General features: G+C 38.4%; 1 protein-coding gene across 1 annotated transcript; it reads right to left on the reverse strand.

Annotated features, from left to right (window-relative positions):
* Positions 1 to 547: 547 nt before the first annotated feature.
* On the reverse strand, positions 548 to 16,911 carry mef2b (myocyte enhancer factor 2b). The gene is made up of 9 exons (XM_083888468.1): positions 16,721 to 16,911; positions 9,565 to 9,659; positions 8,162 to 8,365; positions 6,724 to 6,852; positions 6,445 to 6,622; positions 5,276 to 5,424; positions 5,013 to 5,127; positions 4,016 to 4,118; positions 548 to 2,997 (listed from the first exon to the last, which is right to left on the reverse strand). Exons 2-9 carry the CDS (start codon positions 9,616 to 9,618, stop codon positions 2,646 to 2,648), a joined length of 1,284 nt encoding a protein of 427 aa, XP_083744594.1. The 5' UTR covers positions 9,619 to 9,659; positions 16,721 to 16,911; the 3' UTR covers positions 548 to 2,645.
* Positions 16,912 to 20,083: the final 3,172 nt, after the last annotated feature.

Below are 20,083 nucleotides of genomic sequence, written 5' to 3' on the forward strand. Positions count from 1 at the left end.
AGAAGACAGAGTGAGGGCTGTGGCCTGACGGAAGGAAAACTGCATCATAGGGTTAGCAGGAAAAGAAGTTAGAAGTGAGACATCCAGCTGTATTAATACTGTTTTTCTTTTACACATATATATATACATAAAAGGTCTCCATGCTTTTAAGAAGTCCATTCTGATTCCTCTCATTAGCTGAGCTGCGTGGTGAGCTGCCTGTCAGGAGCCAGACGTGATAATGAGGACTAAATGTAATGTGTGTGTGTGTGTGTGTGTGTGTGTGTGTGTGTGTGTGTGTGTGTGTGTGTGTGTGTGTGTGTGTGTGTGTGTGTGTGTGTGTGTGTGTGTGTGTGTGTGTGTGTGTGTGTGTGTGTGTGTTCAAAAAGACTAAATAAATGCACACATGAAGGCTTTGCCAGAACAGAAGGCACTTTATCTGTCTTTGGACTGAATGTATACATGAAGGAAAACAGATTCACATTTGTCTTTCAAGAGAAAGAGACAAGAAAATGTCCTTTTATGTAGAAAAGAGAAGAAAAGAAGCAAACATACAAACCCTTTTTATTTCAAAGGAGTCGCCACATCGCGCCTCTGTCTCTGTCTCTGTCGTGTTAGTGAAGCGTTCGGCAAACAATGAAAAGCAAATCCAAAAAACATCAGAATACTGTTTTCTTTTCATGCTATAAATGACCCACAAATCATCATTTTCATTTGACAGCCAACTCTCTAAACCTCTGCATGGTGTTTCTGTTCAATGTTAATGAGCTAATTCATAGTTAAGGGTGGTTTTCTCTTGTTTTTGAACAACAGGGTGACCCCTTGTGGACAATCAGCGTAATTGCGTTCCACATATCCACCAATTAAAAAAGTATAATCTGTTTTTTTTTCCAGAGAACTATTTTATGAACTAATCCATTCTAGAGATATTTATAAATATCAATACACTCGTACAAAAACCAAGCCCTTCTGAGTTCCTACGTCATTATACGACTTATCCATAGACTTTGATTGCGATGCATATCAGGACAAAACTGGGTCTTTATTGGAATCAGATTTTCATACATTTTTCGACAAATTAAATCAAGAAATCGAGAAACACGCGACTGAAATGTAGCTTATACGCAACTGTCGTCGTACACACAAACACGGGAGGAAATGATGATGAGGATTTTAAAATTTGAAGGAAACAGTCATCCAAATTCCTGAGATCCACCAATGTCAATCTTTTAAAGGGTCAGTTCACAGCTTCTTCTTTTTTTCATGTCTATACCCACATTTTTTTAAAATATGCACAATTCAGATTATGGTTTTCTATAATTCTCTCTTAATTTGATTCAAAACAAAACAAAACAAATGAACTTGACTGACCCTCCCTCTAACACACGTAATACAGGACCATTTCAGTTTCATATTAGCTGAAAATGAACCACACTCTTCTGCAGAATGAACGGTTTCTCTCATTTCTTTAAACTGTAAGAGCAAAATAAAGGAATATTCTTCATGGACAGGACAGATGACAGCTTAAAAAAATAACACGTACCTCTACTTTAATAAATGTGTCAAGGCACATTTTCATGCTTTCGAACAAGGCCAAGGCTTCAGTGACAAAACAGACACAAACCCCATCGTCAAGAGAAGTCGGGACACTTATTAATAATAATAACAATAATAATAATAATAATAATAATAATAATACAATAAAAACTATAAAATCTCTAATTTGTTGAACGACTTGAAGCTTTTATTTAAAAAGTAAAATATATAAGGAAAATAAGGATATACACATAAGCTGTGCCCTTTGGTGATGTTATATAAGAAACGGTCATGCTATCATGTCATAGTTTGATGACTGATGAATAAAATGTAAAATAAAACTGTGTGGAAAGCTGTATTGAAGCTCCCTGGATTTTTAAGGTCAATTTTTGAATGAAATGTTGATATTCCACACATTTATGTGGGTTCTTGTGGAGCTTTACTGATTTTATGACATTTATGGGTGCATATAACTGTCTACTATGGGATAAGGATAACAATGTATTTAAATGTAAATGATGACAGTGGAGTGTTATTTTATTTTTTAGAAAGTGGCCCGACTTCCCTAAAAGATGGGGTTTATAAAGTTTTACAGGTGTTTTTTTTTTTGCTGGTGTTACGATGGTGTCATTTCCATTCCTGTCTGCTCTTCATTGTAGGCAGTGTGGAGAGTAATATAACAGCTATTTTCCAATATTTGTACCAGACCATGTACTGAAAGCCAAATATATATTGTTTTGCAGAAATTCAGTTGGTCCCACTGTGCTGCTGACGCTGCTGCTGACGCTGACGCTACCCTTCGACAAAGTCAACAAAACAAAAACATTTTAATTTCCTTCTTTTCTTTTTTTTCCGATTCACATAATCTCCACACACACACAAAAAAAAAAATCAAATAATGTCTTTTTGCATCACATGATCCTCAGTGGATCAATCGAGGGATTGCCCAGGAGAGACCAGCTCTGTGTGCTGAGACAAAGAGAGACATTCCTTCCTCTGCGGGAGGACGATATGATATATTCACTGTTACATTTGTGTGTGTGTTTGTGTGTGTGTGTGTGTGTGGGTGTATTACGAGCACTGCTTTTAAAGAGCAGAGAGGTGACTGACGGGGGGGAGACAGCAGCCAGCTATCTCTGCCAGCCATCACTCATCTCTAACCGCCCCAGTGGCTGCTGCTGCTGCTGCTGCTGCCCTCCTTCCTTCTCGTCTTGTGGGTAGCCGCTGGCTGTGGGGAATTCCTTCGTGCCATTGGCTGGTCGGCTTTCCGGAGGCGTGCGGCGAGCCGACTCGAGGTCGCTCATTGGAGAGGGCTGTCTGAGGAGGTGGTGCTGGTGCTGGTGGTGCAGAGGGGGAGAGGTGGGCGAGGACATGTGCTCGGGAGAGCAACGCTCCGATTTGATGTTGCGATTGAGGGAGGGCAGATGTGGAGAGGTCGAGGGGCAACATTGGGAAGGGAAGGAGCACCCTCCAGTGGACGTCCTGGGAACAACAAGAGCATGAAATCACAAAATACTGGAAATATGCTGAGTCCATCAGGTGCAAACTGGGTGATATTTATTTTATTTCCTGGTCATTATGTTCATGATTAAACTGGGAAATAAATAGCATGACATATTATATTGTTTGTAAGCAATTACAGTCCTTATATGGACATCCTTGGTGTGTGTGTGTTTTTTTATCACATCTTGTTGTTGAGTCAAAATTATGATTGATTTTAAGTCACATATTCTTTTTTTTAAAAACTGGGAGAAGGCAAAAGTGACAAAACAGACACTTTAGTTCATAAAAAATTAGCCACGTGAACGTTGAACTTCCAAATTTCACCAATTCAATCCGATTTTAAATCCAATGTTTAGTACTTTTACTCATGTGTGTTTATATAGTTAGTGAAAATGGAAAAAATCAGATTGCCTATAGGTTGTGCTGACACTCTATGTAGCACATTCTTATAGCCTCTGTATATACGTACGCAGCCTGAATGCTCTGTGTTCTATAACACAGAATACATGTAGCACCAGTAGATGATACAACACAGAAGAGATGCACAAAAAACTTACATAAATGTGAGTAAAGTAAATTTTAAATTAGTAGTAAATTACAAGTAAATTACATTGAAAACCAGAAAACTTGAACACAGCCAAGCACTTAGCTTTATATGCAATTTTATTCTATGCAAATATATTTTAAAAAATGGTCATTAAATATTTGAATGTATATTTTCCAATGATATTTGTTTATTTTATGAATAAAAACAATTTATTATATTTTTGATGCCTATTGTTTATACATATATATATATATATATATATATATATATATATATATATATATATATATATATATACCTGTATAAACAATTTGAGATACTGTATACAATGTGATTTGTTTGTGCCTGATCTTATTGTTTAAAAAAGTTGAATAACAAACACATTGTAGGAGCAAAGAGGAACATGTAGATTAGATAATCTCACAGTGGTATATATATTAATACACTTACCCCGGGCTTGTATGAGGCCCATGGGGCTCCTGCGGCAGCTGAGCTGTTTGCCACGGGTTCACGGCTCCTCTGACAGACTGATAGAAGCCAGACTGGCTGTACTCTGGAGACAAGACAGGGAGGGAAATATTTTTTTTTTTTAAAATAGAAATAAAAATTCTATAAATGCTATCAATGAGTAACACAATCTTAAAGAAAGCTGTATGTGATTACGTTCTGTGTAAATAATTTTTTACCACCACTTAATAAGGAGTTCTTTCTGTACGTTATTTTTATCAATAGATTAATTTTGCATCAAAAATACATAGCTATTGTGAGCTATACGTCGTTCCATATCGACACAGGCACTTTTATTTTGAAATGATGTGAAATATTTTATCATTGCAATATCATGGTGGAATTTTGTGATATCATTTTAAGCTCATATCGCCCACACATTACTACTGAATAGTTGCCAAAAACTGTTTTTCGCTTAACTGGCCCCCTACTGGCCAGACTAGATGCTCAGTGGCCCTAAGGTCATTTGAGTTTGAGAGGCCTGTTCTAAAGACTGGAATTAAGATAAGCAGTGATATAAATTGCTGTGTGCCCTTAAATAACCACTAAATTAAAGGGTTGTTATTGTAGCTTAGCATACAAACAGGAAAACCTCTTCAACATGCAGTTTGCCATTTCTGCCACTAGAGGTCTCTCAGTAAAAACAACAACTAAAAAACCTAGTTTAAAAATGCAAAAACACTACATGGTAGTGCAGAATATTTCCTTCCTCACGCTCATGTTTCATAGTGAGCATAGCCGTCATATATAGTAGTATATAAATGTATGTAATTATTGATTTATACGAATTTAAAGAGTGGAGGAAATATTTTGATATATCAGTGCAGAAAAGTTACATATTATGGCTTTTCCATCTGCATCTAACTACAGCAAATAATTCCCGTTTCTGAAACAACACATTATATAAAGCTTATGTATTTAAAGTCATTTGCAGACGAACCAGGGGTTGCAGGAGACGGGAGGCTGTAGGCGCCAAGACTGTGGCCCAGCAGTCCTGCCTTGCTCATGGCGATCATGGAGCTGCCGCTGTGCAGACCCTGGTACAAGAGCCCCCTCTGATGGACAAACACAGAGAGAGAGAGAAATGGTCAAAAATGGCCCAAAAACACATCAACTTCCTACATTTGTGAGTCAGAAAGCACGTGTCAGCCGCCTGTCACTGACACCTGTTCGGTGTCACACCGTTAAGTAACAGCGACTTACAGCAGAGCTGTGGTTAACATGTGTGGGGGCCATGGCCTGATTCGCAGCATCTGCCCGCAGGCTCTCGCTGCCCAGGTTCAGAACAGGAGGACTTTTCATGTCCAGAGCTCGGTTCAGGTTACTGTGGGACAACACGGGGTAGCCGATACCTGTGGAAGGAAGGAAGGAAGACAGGAGCAGGAAGTGAAAGGAGATGTGAGCTGGTTTCACGAATAGAAGAATGGTTTATTTTCTTTAATTTTCTGCAGTGCATTGAAGAAATCTATGGAAAACAACAAGAAAAAACTGCATTAAAGTAGTTTTATTTCAATCATTCCTCTTAACAGTAATTGCAAAATGAAGCCCATTTTCATTTGGTTTGACCTATAAATTATTGAGTGTTTTCTTTTATTTACTAAAGGGCAATTATTTATGAGATCATACATCAATAATATTTGTCTGGTTTCCTTCAGACACAACAGACACCATTTTTAATTGACTACCAACCAGTGTCAGTTATTAAAAGATTATTGACACAGTTTTTAATGCCAAGTGCCAAAGTGTGCCGAGGCATTTGTATATAAATATACGGTGCGTTATTATTATTAGTATTATTATTATTATTATAATTTATAATAAACGCTATTTCTGTCATTTACGTCAGGATGTGTCCAGTAGTTGAAATACTGTAGAGGAGACAGGTGTGATCCGTTCTGTAGAGAAACCACAGATCTGGTTACAGCGGCTGTGAACGCTGGTGGAGGGCCAGTTTCACAAAACAGGCCAAATGTAGTGTGTGTGTGTGTGTGTGTGTGTGTGTGTGACACACACTTCCTGTGTGAGTTCACAGCCAGCTGCACACAAGGCTCACAAGAGAACGGTACATGTGAATTTTTTTCAGCGAGAATTTAGTGAGAAAAAATAAGCTGCTGCTGACGTCTCTAATACCACTGATTTAAAAACTGCGGCTGTGTTTGGTTCGCTGGCTTATTTTATATACTATGTATTTTTATTATGTATGTATTATATTATACTATTGCATTCACTCTGTATGAAATGTGCTGTACAAAAAAAAAACTGATTTAATTCCATATCAACTTGTCCTCAGGATTGCTTTTTGTGCCTAAAACATTTTGAACTATACCAGTCATAAATAAATCATAATAATAAGACTGATTCATACAGTTCACCTGAGTGTGCAGACATGAAAGCAGAGTGCGTGTGCGGCGCAGCAGGACTAGCAGAGCCGGGTCTAGAGCTGATGGATTTAAAGGCCGGCGGTCTGTGGGACGCCACGATGGATCCAGAAGAGTTGCTGAAGCCGTTTTCGCAGCCGGGAGAAACTTGCAACTGAGACTCTGACGGAGCCTGAGAAACAAGAAATTAAAAAACGTATGTTATTGCATTTTTTTTTTTTTTGTCACTTTTTTCCACCACTTATTTATGCGATAAAGGCGTAAAGGACTGACGTAGAAGCGCTGACGAGTCAGAGACAGATCCATGCCTTCACACAGGGGGTATTTGTCTGCAGCCACCTGTGCGCTCCCCTCGCTGTCGAGCTCCGAGGCCTCGATGCCGAGGCCTTTCCTGCGCAGGGTCTGAGGCGGAACACAGAGTTGCACGATGATGATGATGATGATGAATGTGATTTATATAGATATACGCAAAAACAGCAACAACAATCAGCTGCTTATAAGTGTGGTGAATAATGTACTAATTGAGTTGTTTAAAAAGGTTTTTACGACAACAGGGTCTTTAATATTTAATGGCTATCGCATCCTATCAAAAGGAAAATGCATTGGGCGTGCTTGATGGGTTGATATGATTCGATAGCCATGAAATATTAAAGCTGTTTTAAGCTATCATCCTCGACTTAATGCAAGCAACAACTCAAGTGCAAGTGGATTTAGAGAGAAGTTCGACACAAGACGATTACAGGGAAGGAAAATGAAGTGCACGGTTAAATATAAGTGTTAATATCCATGGCTTAACCCTTTAAGGTACGCACAAAGGAAAAATAATTTATTCACATTTTTTATTCACTTATGCTAACGATAACGACAATAAATACATATTTGTTTTAATTAGAGCCTACAATATTTACGATACAGTCCTCTACCAAACGGTTGAGACGTCTGTTCATAATAAAAGCACAACATTCAGGGAAGTCACCTTAAGTGCAATTTCTTGATCAATAAAGTAATCATTTTAACAACACTAACCCTTTTTTCCCCCCTAATTTTACCAACATTAGCTAACTTCTCTACCTTAACCATAAAATGACAAATCAACTATTTAGTGGAGCATGTTTTGAAAAAAATATTTGAACCTTATAAGACTTATTTTTGTTGAATTAAGCTACATAATTCTGTACAACAACTCCTCTGAAACGATAATACGCCAACAAAATAGTCCTAACTCCTAAAGTCCCGCCAATATGTGTCATCAAAGGACAGGTGAATTTTCGTTGTGTCACTTGTTGTTTGAAGGAATGCTGTAAAAGCATACTGCTCGCAGACACAGTGCCATCTAGTGGATTTTTCTTTTTTAATTTAGCATTACGCAACTGCACCAAATGGTAGAGATGGCTCATTCAGGTTGGGTTCAGCTTGATGCATTTTTCAATGAGATATAGTGACTTAAAGTGTGGTCGACCAAATGGTTGAGTAGTACCTTAAAGGGTTAAACGAAATGTACATACAAATCACTACATGACCATCAATTTGACATAGATGGTATATTGCAGACAAAAGTAAATAAATCATTAACAGTAAAAGGTCAATTAAAACAAATCGACGTGTGTTTCGTGAAAGCCGTCCACACTTCCTTTCCACTATATGCAAAACAAAAAACCCCTTCTTTGTGGTTATTTTCTTGAACAGCAGCTGGGACAGTACCCTACAGTACCTCCAGGATGTCCGTGTTGGTGCGACTCTCGTGCGGCTCGCTGTACTCGGTGTACTTGAGCAGCACTTTGTCCATGTCCGTGCTGGCGTACTGGAACAGGCGGTTGGTGCTGTTGAAGATGATGAGGGCGATCTCGCAGTCGCACAGCACGCTCAGCTCGTACGCCTTCTTCATCAGGCCGAACTTACGCTTGGTGAAGGTCACCTGTGGTCATAAAAAAAAAATCAGGTTTTAATCTTAATGAATCATAATGAATATGTTTTTCCCTCAATACTACAACCATACAAAGATGCTGTGTTCAATAAGAAGATATATTCATGTGCTCGTGCCAGCTGTTTAAAAACCACTGAAGGTTACATTTACATTAGAATACAGAATATAGAGCAGGCGTCTGCTACCGTTTATATTAAAAGAGCCATTTTTATCCCCTCTTCACCTTAATAAATCTAATCTGTAAACCCATGTGACCCATAAAAAGTAGATATACTATATATATATAATAAAAGTACAAAAAACGAAACTGTTTACTGTTTTTACCTCGCATGAAGTGACGGGCAAAAACACACACCGACACATGTAGAGGCCTACTTTGAAATAAAACACTCGCAGATCTATTTGAGTCTCCGCATTGTTGGCGGACAATTAATCAAATAAAAAGTAACCCACTTTGAAAGACTCTCCACATTTCAAACGAGAAAAAGAAGTGTCCACTTTCAAAGAAATAATGAAAATAAAATAAAAGAAATGAGTGTTTTCTAAAGCTACAGCTGAAGAGGTTGCAGACCCCTGATATAGACAGAAGCACTTCCTTCCCTCAGACTCTCAATCCAGATAAGAACAAATCTCCAAAAACAAAATTAATTTACAGAAAATAAAAGATCAGAGAAGAGAGAGCACTTTGAACATGGTTTATTGCATTTATTTGCTGCCTAAACTGATTCAGATTCAATTTACAGCAGTGCCCTATTTTTCCAAACGTCCATAAAGTCATAGAGTCGCCAAGTTAATAACAATAATCCCAATATGACGTTTTAGTATAAATTTATACATTTTCACTGTCAAAGATTATGCTAAAAGCACAGTCCAAACTATTTTTAACATTCACTCACGTGCAATTATCTCTGAACTATATCATCCAGCTGTAATTCATACTATTTGAGTGTAATTCTGTCGTAAATATGCAAATAAGATGTCCTAAAACATTATATTACATATCCTGCACATTTGCACGAGCGAAAGCTGCTGTAAATCAGTAACCATATTTAATATTACTTATAAAATATCAGAAAACCATGGGAATAATTGGGTTGCAATGATATATATTATATTTTGAATGAACTGCACACAAACTGGTTCTGGTTAAAACTCGAATATGATATTTTTTAAATATGAAAGAAACCCACCTGTCTATTCCTCTGGTCCAGAATGGGGGAGATTTGTATTTTCTTTCTTCCCATTTTTCGTCTGCCGTCTGTAAATCTGTAAAAAAAAAAAACACCTGAAACACAGAACAAAACCATGTTAAAGCGAAAGGAAATCACACATTTGTGTTGATTTTTTTGTCACATTTTCCCCCCTCTTGTTTAAGGATAAATTACATTTTAGCATCAGGTTCTGGTGGGAAAATGTCATCCATTGGTTCAGGTCCTTGAGCCCCTTCCCCCTCGATAATCGTAGGGTGTTTATTTTTACCGCCGTGAGGCGATGCCGTCTAAAGTTAGAGCCAGCCATCCACAGCCAGTCTAACACCCCCAGAGTCTGGGTTACCCTCGGGCCAGCGGCACAGCGCTCCACGGCTCACTGCGGCCCCCGAGAGACAGGGTTAAAAATACAGCTGGTGGCTACTTTTAAAAGGTTCAGCTGGCAATCGCTGAAAACCAAACAGCAAAAGGAAAACGGTGTGTTTTTTTGTGAAAGATGGCTGACACTAAAAGCCACCCACTCCTCTCTCATGAACAGCCAGGTTCTGGAACAAGAAAAAGACATGGACGCCGGATTTTGTGGTTGTCATGAGAATGTCCGTTTTTTTGAACTCACACACGAAGTTTGTGTGTTTTTTCTAGAAAAACTCTAGCTGCACTTGTGAAAGACCATATACAAAAGGGTTCTTCTACAAGAGCTGAGGTTCTACCTGGAACCATTTGCTTCTGAAAAACCCTTTCCGGAAGAAAGGGTTTTTCAAGGGTTCTTGGTAACACTAATGGTTCCAATAAGGACCATTTTTATCCAGAGAACCCTTTAAAACCCCTTTCTTGAATAAAGGGTTTTAGAAGGGTTCTTGGTGGAACCCTCCAAAAAGGGTTCTCCTATGAGGAAAAGCCGAAGAACCTTCTACTTAGCACTTTTATTTCTAAGAGTGTAGAGCTGCACAAAGTGAAAATCTGAATTATTAACTCTTTACATCATGAGAGCCAGACATTTAGACACTCTGCTGCTCATTCCCACGGCACTAAATCCAACACATTTGCACTTCACTTATCAGCCACTTTATTAGGTACATCTGTTCCACTGCCTGCTGCTGTTCTCTGAAGAGTTCTCAAGTCAATTATTTGCCCTTTCAAAGCTTTACTTACTCAGGAAGAACAAGCCATATTTTAGTCATCACAAGAGCTAATTTTTTTACAAACAATAATGTGCTATTACGCCACTTTATTAGGTACACCTGTTCTATTGCTTGTTAACACACACACACACACACACACACACATATCCAAACAGCCAATCACACGGCAGAAACTCAACTGCAGACGTCGTCGAGATGACCTTGAGGGGGGATGAGGGGGAAATAAGGGGGGATAGAAGAGACTTTGGACACGACGTGGTTGTTGGTGCCAGACAGGGCCGCTCTGAATATTTCTGTCGATCTACAGGGATTTTCCACACACATCGTGCTCTCTGACAGAAACACTTATTACCATAGATGACCATAGCTGTCCAACATATAGAGAAGGAAGTTTCTGATGACAAACCTTGAATCAAGTGGTCGATAGTCCTGCTGTAAAGTGGCCTAAATGACTATGTTTAAGTCTGACTCGTCTGACCTGAGCGTACACAACTTGTCTAAACCCCCCCCCCCTCCCCCCCAAAAGGAGTTTTCACTGGTTTTCCCCTTTAATACATATTGTCTGCTTCTATATTTAATTCCCTAAAGCGGATACGGCGCCCGTGTTCCCACGACCCCTTTAAAGTGCCCCGCCGCCCCTCAATGTAAGCTTGGCACACAAGGCATCTGGGGCATTTTTTTTTTTTTTTTTTTGGTGGAATCCACCTCTTTGCCCTCATCATTATTACCTTATAAAGTCCTGTGATGTGATGCAATGATGAGACTAAACAAACTCATCATTGTCTGTGGAAAAGCCTGGGGTTTCTCACTCCTGGTCCTGGGGGGCACTGTTCTGCCTCTGTGTTTTAAGTGTTTTCCCCGGCTCAAACACACCTGATTCAAATGGTCAGTAAGCGACCCATTTATTTGAATAATGAATGAATCAGGTGTGTTGGAGCAGGGAAACACACTTAAACCATGCAGGGCAGTGGCTCCTCAGGACCAGCAGTGAGAAACTCAGCACAGGCGATGATGATAATTCTCAGATTCTCTCACTACGGACATTTTAAATCCAATTTAATCTTTTCAGTCTTACTTTTAATGCTTTAATGTCTTATCTAAACTAAATTACGTTCTTCTTTAAAGCACCTTGACTCAACTCCCGTTGTTTTAAAAGTGCTACTTGATTAACCATGAGGCATTTAATTGTTTTTAAAATAGAAACCAATTAAGATTGTATTCATTATTTAAGCAGCGTGGTGCTAATTCCTTGTGGACCACTAGTTTTTAAATCTAAGAGTGTGGAAACAGAAGTAAAAACTAAACTTCCTCTGCGACAAACTCGACAAACTGAATGTGCAGTAAAGTTAGCGAGGTCAATATCTGTGTGTGCCACAAACATCTGTGTCATGCAGCCTGACGTGAAGAAAAAAAAACATTTAAACTCTACGTAATGTATTGTTCTGTTAATCAATTCAATTATCAGTTTCAAGAAAAACAGCATTTCAACCTCCCTTAAACACATTAAAAAACATGCAGAATATTAAAAATGCACTGTAGGAAAGACCAAATTTAAGAGTCAACAATCTGAACTCACAGCAGGTCCATGCTGAGGTATAAAAGTGAGACAAATGAACCTCGTACGAACGCACCATAATGATGAGATGAGGGGGGGGGGGACGCAGTGTGTTCTAAACAGGGGCCGCAAGATCTTTATCTGGCAGAGTTCCTCTCCTCCTCCTCTTCCTCCTCTCAGATATAATCAAAAGGACGAGCAGCATCACAGCCACACAAAGCTCTGTGAGACACAGCGGCAGGATAAATATAGCTGCACCTCCACAGTGTGTAGTGTGCGTACTTGCACGCGTATGCGGGCGAGAAGAAGATTTGTCGCAAGGTTTTTTTGGTCGGGGTTCTTAAAGACAAGACAGGAAAAGGCAGGCTGTGTTTCGCACATCAGTTCTGGACGTTTTTACCCCCACACATGAGCCTGAACTCTATCTACTGACTGTGTTCTTTCATGTTTGGGCTCTTTATATTATAATTATATATAATAATATAATAATACAGTATTTGTACATGAGCAATCCCTCACACTGATCACTATAAACACATTAATATTTATTTTTTCCTGTAATTTCTATAACTACTGTTGTGTTTAGAACTGAAACATTTATTGTCAACTATTTTTATAATCGATTAGTCAAGGTTTGAAGCTTTTTTTTCATGATTAAAACAAGATTTCTGATTGTTTTAGCTTCTTAAATGTGAATATTATCTTCTTTCTTTGCTCCACATGACAAAGAAATCATTAAAACTGAAACCTTTTTGGTTTGTGGACAAAACGAGACGTTCGAGAACATCTTCGTTTCCAGGATTGATTAACACTGATCAACGTTTTTTAACATTTTATGACATTTTAGGGACTTTCTTTTTGACTGTCTGCACTACACTCTTAGAAATAAAAGTTCTCAGTAGAACCATATAAGGTTCTTCGGCTTGTCCTCATAGGAGAACCCCTTTTTTTTAATAAAGGTTCTACCTGGAACCCTTGCTAAGGAAAGTGCTATAATGCATTTACTGTTATGTTAATAAATGTTTCTTTATTATTATTCTTCCACCAAATGAATCGCATCTTTGAGGGCCTGAACATGCCCCAAAACTGACAGATTTTTTGCAACCGCATCAATCCTGGTGAAAATGTACGTATTTAAAAGGTTCAGTGAAAAGTGTGGGGAAATTGTGGAAGTGGGAGGGGCTAAAGCGTGACGCAAAAAAAGTGCTAGTGTGGATTGGATTGAACGCAAAAAACGGAGCCGTTTTTGGCAAATTTGCACCAATGCTACACTCTTAGAAATAAAAGTGCTGAGTAGAACCATATCAGCTTGTCCTCATAGGAAAACCCTTAGTGTTACCAAGAACCCTTTTAAAACCCGTTATTCAGAAAAGGGGTTTTAAAGGGTTCTCTTGATCAAAATGGTTCTTACTGGAACCATTAGTGTGACCAAGAACCCTTGAAAAACAAATGGTTCCAGGTAGAACCTCAGTGCTTGTAGAAGGACCCTTTTGGAACCCTTATTTCTAAGAGTGTACAAAATCTATCTGGTCCTACAGTGTTTGAGCGATCACCTTCAAACTTGTTAACTTTGTAATTATATAAATGCATTGATGCAATTTGTGTTCAAAAATGGACATAACTGTCATATACACTCTTAGAAATAAAAGTGCTAAGTAGAACCATATAAGGTTCTTCGGCTTGTCCTCATAGGAGAACCCTTTTTGGCTCCAGGTAGAACCTTTTTTATAAAGGTTCAACCTGGAACCCTTAGTGTTCCCAAGAACCCTTTAAAACCCTTTATTCAGGAAAGCGGTTTTAAAGGGTTCTCTGGATCAAAATGGTTCAGGAAAGGGGTTTTAAAGGGTTCTCTCGATCAAAACGGTTCTTACTGGAACCATTAGTTCTTACTGGAACCATTAGTGTTACCAAGAACCCTTGAAAAACAAATGGTTCCAGGTAGAACCTCAGCCCTTATTTCTAAGAGTGTACTGTCACTTCTCTGTGGTGGGACTAATCTTATCTTATCTTATCTTAACAGTTTTGAAAAGTTATTCTTCTTATAGGACACTTCATTGGACTTCCATTCACATGGAATGGAGCTAAACAAAGCATTAACCTCACCTTAAACTCACCACCATTCACATCTTAGCCCTAAAAAGCTAGTTCCTCAGAACAAACACAAGCATACATAACTCAAGCATCTTTGTCAAACACCTTCCCAGAGGCGTCTCAGTGGAAAAAACCCCAGGCACCAGTCGGCCTCCTCTATGACATATCCTGGGAGTGTCTGTCTAATTACCCACAAAACAAATGGTAACAGGTTCGATCAGGCTGCTGTGACGACTCTCTTGTGATATGTCGCAGTATAGACAGACGCTCGTGTTGCTGCAGAGGGAACTGTATGCATATATGACAGGGTGAGGTGGGGGGGGTGTCAAAGTAGGGCATTCGTAGGGAATCGGGCGTTCTGCTCTGACCGTTTTCTTACTGTGAGTCATTTAGAGCATGTTGGTGTGTGTGTGTGTGTGTGTGTGTGTGTGTGTGTGTGTGTGTGTGTGTGTGTGTGTGTGTGTGTGTGTGTGTGTGTGTGTGTGTGTGTGTGTGTGTGTGTGTGTGTGTGTGCAGAGCAACCAAAGTAAATATGTCTCGTTGTGTGGCGGCAAAAGTATAGCAACAGTGACACCTCCAAAAAAAAAGATATATATATGTTGAATATCCTCAACATCAACAACAACAAAGAGTCATGGCGAAAATAGATTAGGGTCATTTCATTTGTAGGAGAAGCTGCGCCTATTTTATTATGATTGTTGCATCAGAGAGCTATACTGGAACTGCAGCAGCATTGTTTCGTTAATCATTTTTCCTCAAACATCTGAGCCCTGTGCGCCTTCAGCCATATTTGCACTCACCAATACATGAATCAACCAAAACCCCAAAATCTGAAATTCATTTTAACCCTTTATTTATTTGCATTTTTTATTATTTCATTTTATTTCCTTATGATAACCATAATGAAAAACAATATATATATATATATATATATATATATATATATATATATATATATATATTATTTTCTTTTTTTTCTTTTTAATTAGACCCTACAGTATTTCAGATACAGGCCTCTACCAAACGGTTGAGACGTCTGTTCATAATAAACCTGGTTTGCGTAATTCATAAAGTACAACATTCAGAACAAGTCACATTAATTTAGTGTTAGTGAGTTCAGCTTGATGCATTTTTCAATGAGATATAGTGACTTGAAGTGTGCTCGACCAAATGGTTGAGTAGTACCTTAAAGGGTTAAGATGGAGAAAGTGTATCACACTCTTCAGCCCGTGACAGAACACCTTCATTTATAGGAATCTCTACGTTATGCGGGACTATACATTGACTGATGTGTCCGTATATGGCACAACATCATCATCATCATCATCATCATCATCATCACCTCAGGGTTCACTCACTCACTCACTCACTCACTCACTCACTCACCCGGGGGCCTTTGCAGAGTCATGGTGATGAAGTATGGCTCTAATTTTAACAGGAGATAATCAAAATGCCTCGATATTTTCTGACTGTGCCAGAATAGCAATAGCACACGTGCAGACGTGAGCTCTGCATTTTTTGCTTTCCATGACAAAAAGTGTCTATCTATCTATCTATCTATCTATCTATCTATCTATCTATCTATCTATCTATCTATCTATCTATCTATCTATCTATCTATCTATCTATCTATCTATCTATGTCCAGGTAAGAGCACCTTTTAGAAGACATTTTCTTCATTTCTTTTTCTGTTTTTGTATTTTCCTTCTCCCTGTAGTTTTAATTCTCAATTAAAACACTATAATAAAGCCCCAAACTTCTATCTATCTATCTATCTATCTATCTATCTATCTATCTATCTATCTATCTATCTATCTATCTATCTATCTATCTATGTCCAGGTAAGAGCACCTTTTAGAAGACATTTTCTTCATTTCTTTTTCTGTTTTTGTATTTTCCTTCTCCCTGTAGTTTTAATTCTCAATTAAAACACTATAATAAAGCCCTTCTATCTATCTATCTATCTATCTATCTATCTATCTATCTATCTATCTATCTATCTATGAGCAAATAATGCATGTGCACAGAAACACAGCGAGGTTTTTATTTATTTATTTATTATTCACTATGTTTGCAGAGAAGTAGGCAAAATAAAGTGCTGACGTCATCCAAAACAGACCGTTTAAGAATAGCCTGTCTGCCTCTGAGTTGCCAAGGATCCCCGTCTAATATAGCTTCGTCTATTCTATACGCTGCTTTCAATGACACAGCAACAAGTACTCACGGCTGTACTGCTGTGTCATGCTTTTTTTTTTCTTTCCTTTTTTTAAAACCAATGATGACTCACTATTATTAAAATTATATAATAATAATAATAATAATAAGAAGAAGAAATCATAACATGTCTCACCTGTTCCTCAGTCTCCTCCTCGAGTTTCACCCTCTCACGAAAGACCAACGGGGAAAAGCAGAAAAAGTTGCTAATAATAAAAAAATAAGAATGTGGAAAACCATCAATGTCTTGAAGTGAGAGTGAGAGTGAGAGTGATCCTGGTCTCGTGCCGTGCTCCTGTGTGTTCCGGCCTGCACGCGCTGCCGTGGACGCAGATTCACCTGATGATGCAGCAGTAGATGCAGATGGTTCGGGATGAGCGCTGCTGCTTTCTCTCTCTCTCTCTCTCTCTCTCTCTCCAACAGCTGGCGGCTGCAGGCAGCAGAGCAGACCGCCCGCCTCTCCCCTGCACCACAGCCCGCCCTCACGGCTCTGCTATTGGACACTCTCCTCCACCTCCCACCCGCCGCTCACTCACTCACTCACAGCAGCACCGAGACTTTACACACACACACACACACGCACGCACACACGCACACACACACATACAAAATGGAACTGTACACGTGAAACTCTTGAAGTCAACCTCATTAATCTCACTCAAACAGTCTACACTCTTAGAAATAAGGGTTTCAAAAGTGTTCTTCTACAAGGGCTGAGGTTCTACCTGGAACCATTTGTTTTTCAAGGGTTCTTGGTAACGCTATGATCCAGAGAACCCTTTAAAACCGCTTTCCTGAATAAAGGGTTTTAAAAGGGTTCTTGGAATACTATGGTTCTATACCTTCTCCTATGAGGACAAGCAGAAGAACCTAATATGGTTCTACTTAGCACTTTTATTTCTAAGAGTGTATATGACAGTTATGTCCATTTTTGAACACAAATTGCTGTTTTGTACACTCTTAGAAATAAGGGTTTCAAAAGTGTTCTTCTACAAGGGCTGAGGTTCTACCTGGAACCATTTGTTTTTCAAGGGTTCTTGGTAACACTAATGGTTCCAGTAAGAACCATCTTGATTCCTTTAAAAACCCTTTCCCGAATAAAGGGTTTTAAAAGGGTTCTTGGTAACACTAAGGGTTCTCCTATGAGGACAAGCCAGAAGAACCTTATATGGTTCTACTTAGCACTTTTATTTCTAAGAGTGTATATGACAGTCACAAATTGCATCAATGCATTTATATAATTACAATGTCAACAAGTTTGAAGGTGATCGTTCAAAAACTTTAGGACCAGACAGATTTTATACACTCTTAGAAATAAGGGTTTCAAAAGTGTTCTTCTAAAAGCGCTGAGGTTCCACCTGGAACCATTTGTATTTTAAGGGTTCTTGATAACACTAATGGTTCCAGTTTAAAACCGATTTCCTGAATAAACGGTTTTAAAAGGGTTCTTGGTAACACGAGGGTTCCAGGTGGAACCTTTATAAAAAAGGTTCTACCTGGAGCCAAAAAGGGTTCTCCTATGAGGACAAGCCGAAGAACCTTATATGGTTCTACTTAGCACTTTTATTTCTAAGAGTGTAGCATTGGTGCAAATTCGCCAGAAACGCCTCCGTTTACGCGTTCAATCCAAAATGGCGGCCTTCCCGTAGGATTCACAGGACACTTATCATCGACTTTTATTTAAAGCCCAACCTAATGAACACGTGTACCAAGTTTCGCTCATGTACGTCAAACCCCGTCAGGAGATGACACACTAGCACTTTTTTTGTGTCACGCTTTAGCCCCTCCCACTCCCACAATTTCCCACACTTTTTCACTGAACCTTTTAAATATGTACATTTTCACCAGGATTGATGCGGTCACCAAAATCTGTCAGTTGTGGGGCATGTTCAGGCCCTCAAAGATGCAAATCATTTGGCGGAAGAATAATAATAAAGAAACATTTTTAACATAACAGTAAATGCATTATAGCACTTTCCTATCTTTCTGCTACCCAGTGATGTAATGTAACAAAGTACAAATACTTTGTTACTGTACTTAAGTACAAAATTCACATATCTGTTCTCATATCTTTGTTACTTATATTTCTCGCATCTTTTACTTTACTCCACAGCATTTCCTCTAACTATCTTTGTTAATACCAAATAAAATCAGAAGAAGAAGAGTTGGTATTATTGCCTGTATTTATATAGAGCTTTTCTAGTAAATATGTAAATAGACTATAGATTAACTTTTTGATACTTTGACTTCTAAAACTTACATTCCATATCAGTAAATGACTAGTTTAAATACAGTAAATGTCATATACTTTAAGACTTTGGTTTGCGTATGATAACATTTTTGCAAGGATAAAAAAAGTTAATAAGAGAAATAGTTAGAATATACACTTTGAAGGTCAGAGCAATGTTTGCTGAATGATGCCATTATGTTGGAGCGATATTTAAACGAGCTTCACATTTTCTGAATCGTGTGCATTAATTATAAAACTCCAGAAACTCAAGTTCAAGTTACTGAAGTGCTGTGGTATGTTTGTGCAGCCTCTTAGAGACGACGGTTAAAAAATAAATAAATAAATAAATGAAGGCATGAAAAACAGAGTGATTAAGAAAAAAGCTGTAAAATCTGGATCACAATGAAATACAACACTTACTGTAAGTGTTATTACACATTTTACATTTGTGATGAGTGTGGACTAAAGTACAGATACTGTGTACACACACTCTGTAAATTATGCAAATTAAACCACTGGCATAACTAAGAAAAGTCTTTGATTTTTCTTTTCCACTTCCTCTTGCCATCACTCTCTCTCTCCCTTTTTTTTTTTTTTTTTTAATCCCCGAGTAATAATTTGTCGTTGCTGTAGATCTCATGTAATCCGGTGGGAGCACGTATATAACCAGAATGGCACGTACACTAAGTGGCTCGGCTTCTGTGGTTCTTGTGAGATTTTTTTTATTTCCTCTTAACTGACGTGTGTGAAGTAGAGATGTCTGAACGTTTTTCGCCTGCGATCCTAAAATACATATTAGCGAGCTCGGGTCACGCAGACTTCATCGGATCGTGAGAGTGATTTCCCCTTTGAGGCCCGAAGAGATCGAGCTATTTAGAAGTCAGCTCTTCAGTAAAGGGGAGAAATTAGCTGTTAGATTATACAAAACGCAATTTTGTGGAGCAGATTATTCTTATTTTTTAATTTTTCTAATAAAATTATAATCCCATGACTCATTAGGTTAGTATCAGGTCCTAAAGACACATGTACAACTGCATATTGTCTTATTTTATTCGTTTTTAATGTCATTTTTGTCTTGATATTTTCAGTGGATGTTCAAAAGTCACTTGAACTGTGTTAATCCTGTATCATTTTTGCAGTATTGCATTAGATCTGTTGTCTCAAAGGTCAACTCCAATTCAGGTTTCACTAAAGGTGCAGTAAATGTCTAATCCCTGAATGTCAGAATAATTAGAGAGTATTATTATAGCAATTTAATTTAAAGTAAAA

Source organism: Microchirus variegatus (assembly GCF_963457635.1).
Source record: "Microchirus variegatus genome assembly, chromosome: 4".
In the NCBI taxonomy this organism is placed as follows: domain Eukaryota; kingdom Metazoa; phylum Chordata; class Actinopteri; order Pleuronectiformes; family Soleidae; genus Microchirus; species Microchirus variegatus.

What these genes read in the sequence shown, in the direction of transcription:
- mef2b (XM_083888468.1), bottom strand. Translation starts at nt 9,618, where the DNA reads ATGGGAAGAAAGAAAATACAAATCTCCCCCATTCTGGACCAGAGGAAT. An exon ending in TGGACCAGAGGAATAGACAG is followed by an intron (nt 8,366 to 9,564) that starts GTGGGTTTCTTT and finishes TTATGACCACAG; the next exon opens with GTGACCTTCACCAAGCGTAA. An exon ending in CCCGTCTCCTGCAACCCCTG is followed by an intron (nt 4,119 to 5,012) that starts GTTCGTCTGCAA and finishes TCTTGTCTCCAG; the next exon opens with AGTACAGCCAGTCTGGCTTC.